This window comes from Rhinopithecus roxellana, chromosome 5 (assembly GCF_007565055.1).
Source record: "Rhinopithecus roxellana isolate Shanxi Qingling chromosome 5, ASM756505v1, whole genome shotgun sequence".
Lineage (NCBI taxonomy): Eukaryota > Metazoa > Chordata > Mammalia > Primates > Cercopithecidae > Rhinopithecus > Rhinopithecus roxellana.
In genome coordinates, this window is record NC_044553.1 from 62,533,408 (window position 1) to 62,546,419 (window position 13,012).

Here is a 13,012-nt window from a genome sequence, read left to right on the forward strand (position 1 = left end):
TTTGCAGGCTAGCGTCTCCCCAAACCCACTGTCTTTAATAGTGACAGTGTGAGGAATGTTGCAGGAGGAGAATAGAGGAGGAAGAGGGTAGAAAAGAGGGTACTAAATAGGAGATGGCTTATTAAATAAGCATGGACTCTATAAATTAGGTGCTGTGTAGGCTGGGCTATCTGCGGAGTAGCCTGCATTCAGCTATTATTCTGGGGGAGGAGGGGCGGGGAGTGAAGGGGCTTAGTGTTCCGCAGAGAGTCCTGAAATGACTTCCTTGGAAATTCTACCTTGCAGCCGCCCACCCTGAGAAACTTCTTTTGTGGAGAGGGATGGGGGTAGGGTGGGAATGGAAGTGAGAAAGACGGGACAAAACTTGGAAAATTTTGGGGTGTGTGTGCTGGTGAGCAGTGGATGTTCTGAGCTCCTACTCTTCTTCTGGCTCTCAGACCTCTGAGGAGATCAGACGACCCTCTCTGGAATCCACGTTTTCCAAGCTCAGCGGATCCTTTATCCAAAGAAAAATAAGAGAAGCCTATCGCCTTGCTCCATTGAGCAGGGCTACGTTTCCCACTGTGCCCCTAGTGCTTAGGAGGGGAGGGCGGGGGGAGGAGGGTAGGCCTGGGCAACGGCATCTGCAGATGGGGGGAGCTGGCCAGGGAAGGGGAAAGGTGGACCCCCGCAGTGCTTCACAGCACCTGTCACTGCGCCTCCGGAAACTCTCCCCAGCTCTGGGCTCCCGCCCCCACGCCCCCGCTAGCGCTCCCTTCTCCCGCCTCCTCTAGCTCCCGCCTCCCTCCCCAGCAGCTCCTCCCCATAAACTCCCCTCCCCAGCAGCTCCTCCCAGATCTCCCCTCTCCCCGCTTTCTCGCTCCAGCTCCTCCCAGCCTCCTCGCTCCCCTCCCCCTCCGCCGCTGCTCCCTGCCCCCGCCGCTGCCGATCTCCTTCTCCGCAGTCTGGGCCGCTGGGTGCAGAGGCTGCCGCAGACCCAGCGGCCACGGCCGCCTCCCTCAATCCCAATATCCATTGTCTCCCACCCCACCTGACCCTCCACTTTCCCCACAACCATGGCGCACGAATGCGGGAGGAGCTCTCGTCTCGGGGTGCCCTGCGGGGAGCCAGCAGAGCTCGGAGGTGCGGTAGGGTCGGGCTGGGCAGGGGTGGGGGCGGAGGGGGATGCGCAGGGGCGGCGAAGACTTTCGGTGGGCGGGAGAAAATGCTTGATTCTCTGCGTAGGCCCCTGTCCTCACACCTATTCCGTGAACTCGCTTGTGGCCTTGGGAAGGGAGGGTGGCTGAGGAGGGGAGTAGCATGCTCTTGCCCCCCTCCCCTCCTCCCGCCTCCCTCCCCCTCACCCCTGCCCCATGCCGGGTTGTCTCCTGTCCACACTGTTCTGGCCTGAGCTTTAGACTTCTGCATGGCCTGATGGTGAGCTCATCTCCCCACCCCCAACTAGCGGTTACTGGGCTCCTTGTTAATTAGAGCCTCGGTATACCCAACCCAACTGCGCCACCCACGCTCTCTCTCCTTGTCTTCTCCCCAGGTGATGCTAGCGAGGAAGATCACCCCCAAGTCTGTGCCAAGTGCTGCGCACAATTCACTGACCCAACTGAATTCCTCGCCCACCAGAATGCATGTTCTACTGACCCTCCTGTAATGGTGATAATTGGGGGCCAGGAGAACCCCAACAACTCTTCAGCCTCCTCTGAACCCCGGCCTGAGGGTCACAATAATCCTCAGGTCATGGACACAGAGCATAGCAACCCCCCAGATTCTGGGTCCTCCGTGCCCACGGATCCCACCTGGGGCCCGGAGAGGAGAGGAGAGGAGTCTTCGGGGCATTTCCTGGTCGCTGCCACAAGTACAGCGGCTGGGGGAGGTGGGGGCCTGATCTTGGCCAGTCCCAAGCTGGGAGCAACCCCATTACCTCCAGAATCGACCCCTGCACCTCCCCCTCCTCCACCCCCCCCTCCGCCCCCAGGTGTAGGCAGTGGCCACTTGAACATCCCCCTGATCTTGGAAGAGCTACGCGTTCTGCAGCAGCGGCAGATCCATCAGATGCAGATGACTGAGCAAATCTGCAGGCAGGTGCTCTTGCTTGGCTCCTTAGGCCAGACGGTGGGTGCCCCTGCCAGTCCCTCAGAGCTACCTGGGACAGGGACTGCCTCTTCCACCAAGCCCCTACTACCCCTCTTCAGCCCCATGAAGCCTGTCCAAACCAGCAAGACACTGGCATCTTCCTCCTCCTCCTCCTCCTCTTCCTCTTCAGGGGCAGAAACACCCAAGCAGGCCTTCTTCCACCTTTACCACCCACTGGGGTCACAGCATCCTTTCTCTGCTGGAGGGGTTGGGCGAAGCCACAAACCTGCCCCTGCCCCTTCCCCAGCTTTGCCAGGCAGCACAGATCAGCTGATTGCCTCGCCTCATCTGGCATTCCCAAGCACCACGGGACTACTGGCAGCACAGTGTCTTGGGGCAGCCCGAGGCCTGGAGGCCACTGCCTCCCCAGGGCTCCTGAAGCCAAAGAATGGAAGTGGTGAGCTGAGCTATGGAGAAGTGATGGGTCCCTTGGAGAAGCCTGGTGGAAGGCACAAATGCCGCTTCTGTGCCAAAGTATTTGGCAGTGACAGTGCCCTGCAGATCCACCTTCGTTCCCACACGGGTGAGAGGCCCTATAAGTGCAATGTCTGTGGAAACCGCTTTACCACCCGTGGCAACCTCAAAGTGCATTTCCACCGGCATCGTGAGAAGTACCCACATGTGCAGATGAACCCACACCCAGTACCAGAGCACCTAGACTACGTCATTACCAGCAGTGGCTTGCCTTACGGTATGTCCGTGCCACCAGAGAAGGCCGAGGAGGAGGCAGCCACTCCAGGTGGAGGTGTTGAGCGCAAGCCTCTGGTGGCCTCCACCACAGCACTCAGTGCCACAGAGAGCCTGACTCTGCTCTCCACCAGTGCAGGCACAGCCACAGCTCCAGGACTCCCTGCTTTCAATAAGTTTGTGCTCATGAAAGCAGTGGAACCCAAGAATAAAGCTGATGAAAACACCCCTCCAGGGAGTGAGGGCTCAGCCATCAGTGGAGTGGCAGAAAGTAGCACAGCAACTCGCATGCAGCTAAGTAAGTTGGTGACTTCACTACCGAGCTGGGCACTGCTTACCAACCACTTCAAGTCCACTGGCAGCTTCCCCTTCCCCTATGTGCTAGAGCCCTTGGGGGCCTCACCCTCTGAGACATCAAAGCTGCAGCAACTGGTAGAAAAGATTGACCGGCAAGGAGCTGTGGCAGTGACCTCAACTGCCTCAGGAGCCCCCACCACCTCTGCCCCTGCAGCTTCATCCTCAGCCTCTTCTGGACCTAACCAGTGTGTCATCTGTCTCCGGGTGCTTAGCTGTCCTCGGGCCCTACGCCTTCATTATGGCCAACATGGAGGTGAGAGGCCCTTCAAATGCAAAGTGTGTGGCAGAGCCTTCTCCACTAGGGGTAATCTGCGTGCACATTTCGTGGGCCACAAGGCCAGTCCAGCTGCCCGGGCACAGAACTCCTGCCCCATCTGCCAGAAGAAGTTCACCAATGCTGTCACTCTGCAGCAGCATGTCCGGATGCACCTGGGGGGCCAGATCCCCAATGGTGGTACTGCACTCCCTGAAGGTGGAGGAGCTGCTCAGGAGAATGGCTCCGAGCAATCTACAGTCTCCGGGGCAGGGAGTTTCCCCCAGCAGCAGTCCCAGCAGCCATCACCAGAAGAGGAGTTGTCTGAGGAGGAGGAAGAAGAGGATGAGGAAGAAGAGGAAGATGTGACTGATGAAGATTCCCTGGCAGGGAGAGGCTCAGAGAGTGGAGGTGAGAAGGCAATATCAGTGAGAGGTGATTCAGAAGAGGCATCTGGGGCAGAGGAGGAGGTGGGGACAGTGGCGGCAGCAGTCACAGCTGGGAAGGAGATGGACAGTAATGAGAAAGCTACTCAGCAGTCTTCTTTGCCGCCACCACTACCACCACCTGAGAGCCTGGATCAGCCTCAGCCAATGGAGCAGGGAAGCAGTGATGTTTTAGGAGGCAAGGAAGAGGGGGGCAAACCAGAGAGAAGCTCAAGCCCAGCATCAGCACTCACCCCAGAAGGGGAAGGCACCAGCGTGACCTTGGTAGAGGAGCTGAGCCTGCAGGAGGCAATGAGAAAGGAGTCAGGAGAGAGCAGCAGCAGAAAGGCCTGCGAAGTGTGTGGCCAGGCCTTTCCCTCCCAGGCAGCTCTGGAGGAGCATCAGAAGACCCACCCCAAGGAGGGGCCGCTCTTCACTTGTGTTTTCTGCAGGCAGGGCTTTCTTGAGCGGGCTACCCTCAAGAAGCATATGCTACTGGCACACCACCAGGTACAGCCCTTTGCCCCCCATGGCCCTCAGAATATTGCTGCTCTTTCTTTAGTCCCTGGCTGTTCACCTTCCATCACCTCCACAGGGCTCTCCCCCTTTCCCCGAAAAGATGACCCCACGATCCCATGAGCCTGTTTTTCTGTACCTGCTGCTCTTTGTCCCACAGAGCAGAAACACCTTCACAAAAGGACCTCCCAGATTTGTGAGCCCTGATTTTGTCTTTTTCTCTAAGTTCTTAACATGATATGTCCCTAGTGGCTTTTCTCTAGTCCCTGAGCTTGGAAATTACTGTGCTTACAAGGGGATGGCCCCCTAAGGAATTTTTCTTCCCTCCTCATTTTTTGTACCTGAGGAAAATAGATTCTCTGCAGCTTTCTCAAGAGGAACCCTCTCCAGCTTCCCTGGTGTGACCCTTCTTTCCCCTCCTCTTTCCTCTCCCTTTCCCTTTGGCAGGTGCACCTGAGCACCTACATTTGGAATTGCAGCCTAGCCCAAAGGGCTGGCAGCTGTCTCTGAGGGCCCAGTGCCACTCCTCTGGGGTGACTTTTCTGCTCAGCTGGTGGGTGTGAGTCCCCTATCTTTCTAGAACCAGTATGTGGCATTCCTGTCAAGTGGCCTGCCCATGAAGCCCTGGAATTCCAGCTCCACCTCCACTACCACTCCAAGCCTGGCCCCACCAGTGCTGTTTGGCCTCGGAACTGTGGCTGGGAAGGTGCCTCCAACAATGGGATCCAGGGAAGCCAACGAGAAGACAGCTCCCCTCCTATTTCAGCCTCCTGTACCCAAGGCAGTGCCTGAGAAGCCCATCATAGACAAGAAGTAGCAAACTGTATATTTCTTTCCCCTCCCCCTCCTCCAGAAGGTACCAGTACTGAAGATGCTCCAGTAATTGGTGACCCAACCCTAGGAAGTATGGAGAAATGAAGGGCAGAGGAAAATTTTCCCAGTAAATCCCCTGATGGTCACATTAAAGTAAAGGCGTTGGCTGGTCAGTGTGCCGAGACCTCTCCAGCTTCTCATTCATCATGGCCTCTCAAAGTTGGGAAACAAGCTGATTTCTTGCCAAGAGGTCTCCCAGGAGATACCTGGGAAATGTGAAGTTCATATCTTTAAGGACCATTGTTGGTCAGCATGGTCGATGAAGTAATGATGAGAGAGTTACAGAATGTTGCTAAAACATAGGGCTTGCTGGTACCTATGTGACTAAGAAAGGGGCATGATGTAAGGGAAAGGGGCCTCAAATTATTGTGAATGTGGACATTCTCGTTAATATTCTTTTGGGCTAATAGTGACATAGTGTGCAGAGGTGTTCCAGGGATCATGGGGGATTTCCTAGTACTAGTATGCTTCTAGTTTTAGATAACTCCCTCCTTTATTCCCTGGCCCCTTGTATTTTCCTTATCTTCCTCTTTCAAGACCCCTATCCTCCCCATTTTGCCTATCTGTAGGCTGGGGCCTGTGTCTTTGTCATTGTCTGGTTCTTAGAGTCCCAGACTTTGGGAGACCAGCTCCAGGTGGCGTCCTCCCTGCCTCTCTGTCTTGTAATGAGATGTAGTATTTACTCTTAACATAGGATCATTTGGAACAGGAGTTCTGAGGAGAGAGTGAGGGTTTTGCTATTGACTGACTTCAACGATGGCTTCTCCTCAAGCTGTAGGCTCCAGAGCTTCCTAACCTAGTAAAATGTCAAGAACAGACAGGGGAGATATTAGTGTCTCTCCCTCTATCATTAAAGGTGTTTTAACCAAATATTTATGTGTTTCTCCTTATTTCATGATTACATAGCCAGCTGGGGTGTGATATGGGCATTCTCCAACATTGAGATTCCCTTCCCACCTACATCTCCTGCCAAAGCTGAACATATGGTGTTGAAATACTGACTTTATTCAGCCTCGTCCTAAGACAGCCTTCAGTTAATGTAACTTCCCTGTGGAAATTGTTCTCTGTGGAGTTTGTATTTCCAAAAGGCAGGCATTTGCCCACTATGTCCAGTCATTGTCTAGATTTTCTCTACCTAGAACCTTCTACCACCAGGCCTTTGTGTGGGTTTTGTTTGGAGGTTGGAAACTTTCAGTCTTTTTCAGACCACAGATCAGCCTTCTGATATCAGCAAATCTGTAGAACCAAGGTGAATTAAACTTTATGATCCTTGAGATCTGATGTCATAATCAGAAATAAAAAAAATGTAATTCAACCCTAATAATTTCTACCAACAAGACAAAGTATTCTTAGCATTAAGAATGCAGAGGAAGCACATAGGGATGGGGTTAAATAAAACATGTATAATTTTTTTTTTTTTTTTTTTGCCTGTCACAGTGGCTCATACCTATAATCTCAACAGTTTGGGAGGTCGAGGCAGGCAGATAGCTTGAGCCCTGGAGTTTGAGACCAGCCTGAGCAACATGGCAAAACACTGCCTCTTCCAAAAATACAAAAATTAGCTGGGTGTGATGGTGGACACCTATGGTCCCAGCCAATCAGGAGTCTGAGATGGGAGGATTACCTGAGTCCGAGGAGATTGATTTGTAAGATTCTAATATCATTGACTGTTAGTGCTAAAGGGATGGAACTGATAAAATGATTTGCCCAGAGTCACTCAGTGGCAAAGCTGGATTAAGAACCCAGGTAGGGCCAGGCACGGTGGCTCATGCCTGTAATCCCAGCACTTTGGAAGGCCAACACGGGTGGGATCGCTGGAGCCCAGGAGTTCAAGACACGCCTGGAAAACAATGAGACCCTGTCTCTGCAAAAATAATTAGCTGGCGGGGCACGGCGGCTCATGCCTGTAATCCCTGCACTTTGGGAGGCTGAGAAGGGTGGATCACCTGAGGTCAGGAGTTCGAGACCAGCCTGGCCAACATGATGAAACTCTGTCTCCACTAAAAATACAAAAAATTAGCTGGGCATGGTGGTACGTGCCTATAATCCCAGCCATTCAGGAGGCTGAGGCAGGAGAATTGCTTGAACCCAGGAGGCAGAGGTTGCTGAGAGCTGAGATCATGCCATTGCACTCCAGCCTGGGCAACAAGAGCCAAACTCTGTCTCAAAAAATATATAATAATAATAATTAGCTGAGCATGGTGGCAAGCACGTGTAGCCCCAGCTACTCCACTGTAGTCTCAGCTACTCAAGAGGCTGAGGTGGTAGATGAAGGCTGCAATGAGCTATGATAGCACTGGACTCCAGCCTGGGTGACAAGAGTGAGACCCTGTCTCAAAAAAACAACAAAAACAGAACCCAGGTAGGCAGAATCCCAGTCATTGCACTACTTTCACTCATCAGAGATGGCACTTGCTTCTTGCTACATCATTTAAGATTCTGGATGTGGCCGGGCGCGGTGGCTCAAGCCTGTAATCCCAGCACTTTGGGAGGCCGAGACGGGCGGATCACGAGGTCAGGAGATCGAGACCATCCTGGCTAACATGGTGAAACCCCATCTCTACTAAAAATACAAAAAACTAGCCGGGCGACCTGGCGGGCGCCTGTAGTCCCAGCTACTCGGGAGGCTGAGGCAGGAGAATGGCGTGAACCCGGGAGGCGGAGCTTGCAGTGAGCTGAGATCCGGCCACTGCACTCCAGCCTGGGCGACAGAGCAAGACTCCGTCTCAAAAAAAAAAAAAAAAAAAAAAAAAAAAAGATTCTGGATGTGAGGCTGCCTGTAAGAAGGGAAAGAGGTGAGTAAACCTATTCCTTTTTAGGGGCAAGGGGACAGAGTCTTAACTCTGTCACCAAGGCTAGGGTACAGTGGCGCAATTACAGCTCACTGCAGCCTCAACTTCCCAGGCTCAGGTGATTCTCCCATCTCAGCCTCCCAGGGAGCTGGGACTATAGGTGTGCCCCACCACACCCAGCTAATTTTTCATATTTTCTGTAGACACAAGGTTTCACCATGTTGGCCAGGCTGGTCTCCAACTCCTGGGCTCAAGTGATCTGCCTGCCTCAGCTTCTCAAAGTGCTGGGATTACGGTCATGAGTCACTATGCCCGGCATAAACCTACTCTTAATTTAAGATAAAGAACCAATGTTTAATTCTAGTTGCCTCCACCAGAGCAGTACAAGCCTCCTTTAAAATGTAACTGGTGAATAGGAACGCATGGGAATCTTTCATTTCTGGCAAAGCTTTGTAGATCTGCTTTTCCTCTCAGCCTGTGGAAGGAGGTGGGTCACCAATCCTTCCATCCCCTTAACCTCTCCCACCCCCACTAGACACAGATAATGCCATTTAACTAATTAAACCAGACTTGCCCTCTCTTTAGGTGCCAGTTCCTATTATGGTAACAGCTGTCAGTGAGGCTTCTATTGATGGACACTTCCTTGGGCAGGCCAGCTCTAAGCCTGAATCCCCACCCCGCTTTTTCACAGCTCTACTTTATTTTCTTTCCGCCTCCTTTTCATTCTTTTCCCTCTCCTGCTTTTTCTCCTTTCACTGACCTCCTCTTATTTGATAGCTTTTATTTCTATTTCTTTTCTCCCTTCATCCCTAATTTATTCTTTCTCTTCTTAGAGCCTTTAATTTCTTCCTTCTTACAATTGACCTTATCTCTACGCTCAGCCCCACCATTTCCCACTCTCAGTAACTTTTTGCTGGACAATCTTTTTGGAAGTTGAATTAAGTCTAACCTGCAGGAATGAATATATAAATAAATACAGCTTGCAAAACACTTATTTTACATGAAACAGAGGATCTAGTTCAAATTGGATGAATAAAGTCATTGCTATTATAAGAAGCAAGACACCGCTTCTTCGCTCATTCATTGAGTTCTCAATTCCCAGTCAAAATAATTTTTAGGTTGGGCACAGTGGCTTATGCCTGTAATCCTAACGCTTTGGGAGGCCGAGGCAGGCAGAACACCTGAGGTTGGGAGTTCAAGACCAGCCTGGCCAACATGGCGAAAACCCATCTCTACTAAAAACACAAAATTTAGCCGGGCGGTAGTGGCCTGTAATCCCAGCTACTCCGGAGGCTGAGGTAGGAGAACTGCCTGAATCACTTGAGTTGCTTGAACCTGGGAGGTAAAGGTTGCAGTGATCGTGCCACTGCACTACAGCCTGGGTGGCAGAGGGCAACTCTGTCTCAAAAAAAAAAAAAAAAAAAAGACCAAGTGTTGGTTAGGTGCAAACGTAAACACTGTTATGCCTCGCTTAATGACCAGGACACATTCCAAGAAATGTATCATTAGGCAATTTTGTTGTCGTGCAAACCTCATAGAGTTTACTTACACAAACCAATATGGTATAGCCTACTATACACCTAGATTAGGTGTGGCTATGGTATAGCCTATTGCTCCTAGGCAACAAACCTGTGCAGCATATTACTGTGCTAAATACTGTAGGCAACTGTAGCACAATGGTATTTGTGTATCTAGACATACAAAAGGTACAGTAAAAATACAATACGAAAGATTAAAAAATGATATACCTATATAGGGCACTTTCCATGAATGGAGTTTACAGGACTGGAAGCTGCTGTGGGTGAGTTAGTGAGTGCATGGTAAGTGAATGTGAAGGTCTAGGACATTACTGTAAAAAACTGTAAACTTTATAAACACTGTATGCTTAGACTACACTAAATTTATTTAAAATGAAGTAACCATGCTACAACATTATGGCAACTACAACGTCACTAGGTGATAGGAATTTTTCAGCTCCATTATGATCTTATGGAACCATTGTTCTGCATGTGGTCCATAGTTGACCAAAACATCATTATATGATGTTTGACTGTAAAATAAACTTCTGCCCTTAGGGAGCTCAGTCTCAGCGGGAAAATGTAAACAGATACTCTTTTTTTTTTTTTTTTTTTTTTTTTTAAGAGACAGGGTCTCAGTATTGGACATGGTGGACTCCAACTCCTTGGCTTAACTGATCTTCCCATCTCAGCCTCCTGGGACTACAGGCACATACCATGGTGCCTAGCTTTAAACAAATACTTTTATTTGGAGGTGAAAGGAACTATGACAGATAATGGACAGTGTCCTGTGGAATCTAAGAGAGGGAATTCAAACTTGTAATTCTAAAGTGGAGAAGGGAAAGGGAGCATACAATTCTCTTGAATTCACCTTTCACAATAACCATTCTCAAGTATATTAACTCAACCTATACAACTTAGGAACCAATGCAGTTGCCATTTAAGAATCTATGCAAGGCCGGGCGCTGCGGCTCACTCCTGTAATCCCAGCACGTTGGCAGGCTGAGGCGGGTGGATCACTTGAGGTCATGAGTTCAAGACCAGCTTGGGCAACGTGGTGTGACCCCCATCTCTACTGAAAATACAAAATTAGGACCGGGCGCAGTGGCTCAAGCCTGTAATCCCAGCACTTTGGGAGGCCAAGACGGGTGGATCACGAGGTCAGGAGATCGAGACCATCCTGGCTAACACAGTGAAACCCTGTCTCTACTAAAAAATACAAAAAACTAGCCGGGCGAGGTGCCGGGCGCCTGTAGTCCCAGCTACTCGGGAGGCTGAGGCAGGAGAATCACTTGAACCCAGGAGGAGGAGATTGCAGTGAACCAAGATCATGCCATTGCACTACAGCCCGGGCAACAAGAGCAAAACACCATCTCAAAAATAAATATTAGCCAAGTGTGGTGGCAGGCACCTGTAATCCCAGCTACTTGGAAGGCTGAGGCAACAGAATGACTTGAACCCGGGAGGTGGAGGTTGCAGCGAGCTGAGATCATGCCACTGCACTCCAGTCTGGAGACAGAGCAAGACTCCGACTCAAAAAAAAAAAAAAAAAAAAAGAACCTGTATAAGATCCATCGCACTCTGTTTGGCAGACGCAGAGATGGGCTGCTTTTGAGATGTTCCTTCAAGAAAGAACTGGCTAACAAGCTGCAAGGAGTCTGGTTAGCTGACAACCTCCAGTTGTACTGCTCTTCTCCAATCCTTGGCCCAAAACTGAGCAAGGTACAAGGGCTTAGCCATTGGAACATAGGACTCTAATGAACAATCTTTGCTCTGGAAATTCCTACTGGACTGGCAGAGACTTTATCAGGTCTGCATTATGGTCTGACAGGTCTCCCTAATCAATTCCACTCCCCCTTTCCCCCACTGTCTTTCCTTATACCAGTGTTATTCCCCAGTAAAACTTCTGTACTGCTAATTCTGTCCCAGCATCTGCTTCTCAAGAGAATTCAACCTGTGTCACCCCTGAACAAGGCGCAGAATTTATTGACACATTCTCATCTCTCAGAAACTCCTGCACCTGTAACTTTGGTTATTGTCGCTGGCACTTTTTTTTTTTTTTTTTTTTTTTGAGATGTAGTCTCACTCTGTCACCCAGGCTGGAGTGCAGTGGCGTGATCTTGGCTCACTGCAAACTCCACCTCCTGGGTTCAAGTGATTCTCCTGCCTCAACCTCCCGAGTCGTTGGGATTGGAGGCGTGTGCCATCACATCTGGCTAATTTTTGTATTTTTAGTAGAGACAGGGTTTCACCATGTTGGTCAGGCTAGTCTCAAACTCCTGACCTCGTGATCTGCCCGCCTCAGCCTCCTAAAGTCCTGGGATTACAGGCATGAGCCACCACGCCCGGCCGTCACTGGAACTTCTTAACCAATCAACAAACCCTTGTCTTCTGATCCCCAAAACAGATTCCACTAGTCTTATTCTCAATTAGACCCAACTTTGACTCCCCCCCTCTTTTTTTTTTTTTTTTTTGAGATGGAGTCTCGTTCTGTTGCCCAGGCTGGAGTGCAGTGGCTGGATCTCGGCTCACTGCAAGCTCCGCCTCCCGGCTTCACGCCATTCTCCTGCCTCAGCCTCCCAAGTAGCTGGGACTACAGGCGCCTGCCACCTTGCCTGGCTAGTTTTTTTTTTGTATTTTTTAGAGACGGGGTTTCACCAGGTTAGCCAGGATGGTCTCGATCTCCTGACCTCGTGATCCGCCCGTCTGGGCCTCCCAAAGTGCTGGGATTACAGGCTTGAGCCACCGCGCCCGGCCTGACTTCCCTTTATATTTCCTTATCTATTCTAACATTTAATAATGGTAGGTTGACTAATCCTAGTGGACATTCTGTTTTTAGTCAGATATGAATAAGACTTGAGGGAAAAAAACATTCATCCAAAGAATCAAGTAAAAAGTGAAGAGTCGGGCACGATGGCTTATGTCTGTAATCCCAGCACTTTGGGAGGCCAAGGCAGGTGGATCACGAGGTCAGGAGTTTGAGACTAGCCTGGCCAACATAGTGAAATCCTGTCTCTACTAAAAATACAAAAATTAGCTGGGCATGGTGGTGCATGCCTGTAGTTCCAGCTACTCGGGAGGCTGAGGCAGGAGAATTGCCTGAACCCGGGAAGCAGAGGTTATGGTGAGCCGAGATCGTGCTACTGCACTCCAGCCTGGGCAACAGAGCGAGGCTCCATCTCAAAATAAAAAAAAAAGTGAAGTATACTGTTAGTACTGTGTTTGAGATGGGGTCTTGGTATGTTGCCTAGGATGGTCTTGAACTCCTGAGTTCAAGGGATCCTCCCACCTCAGCCTCCAAAGCAGCTGGGATTACAGGCACACACCACAGCACACAGCCTACTAGTGTCTTCTTTTTTTTTTTTTTTTTTGAGACAGAATCTTGCCCTGTCGCCCAGGCTGGAGTGCAATGGCACCATCTCAGCTCACCACAACCTCTGCCTAATTTTTGTATTTTTAGTAGAG

The 13,012-nt window shown here is 50.5% G+C and overlaps 1 protein-coding gene across 1 annotated transcript; it reads left to right on the forward strand.

Annotated features, from left to right (window-relative positions):
• The first annotated feature begins 784 nt into the window (after window positions 1-784).
• On the forward strand, window positions 785-6,108 carry SALL2 (spalt like transcription factor 2). Its single transcript, XM_030931567.1, has 3 exons — window positions 785-1,122; window positions 1,532-4,359; window positions 4,946-6,108. Exons 1-3 carry the CDS (start codon window positions 1,056-1,058, stop codon window positions 5,180-5,182), a joined length of 3,132 nt encoding a protein of 1,043 aa, XP_030787427.1. The 5' UTR covers window positions 785-1,055; the 3' UTR covers window positions 5,183-6,108.
• The last annotated feature ends 6,904 nt before the right edge of the window (window positions 6,109-13,012 follow it).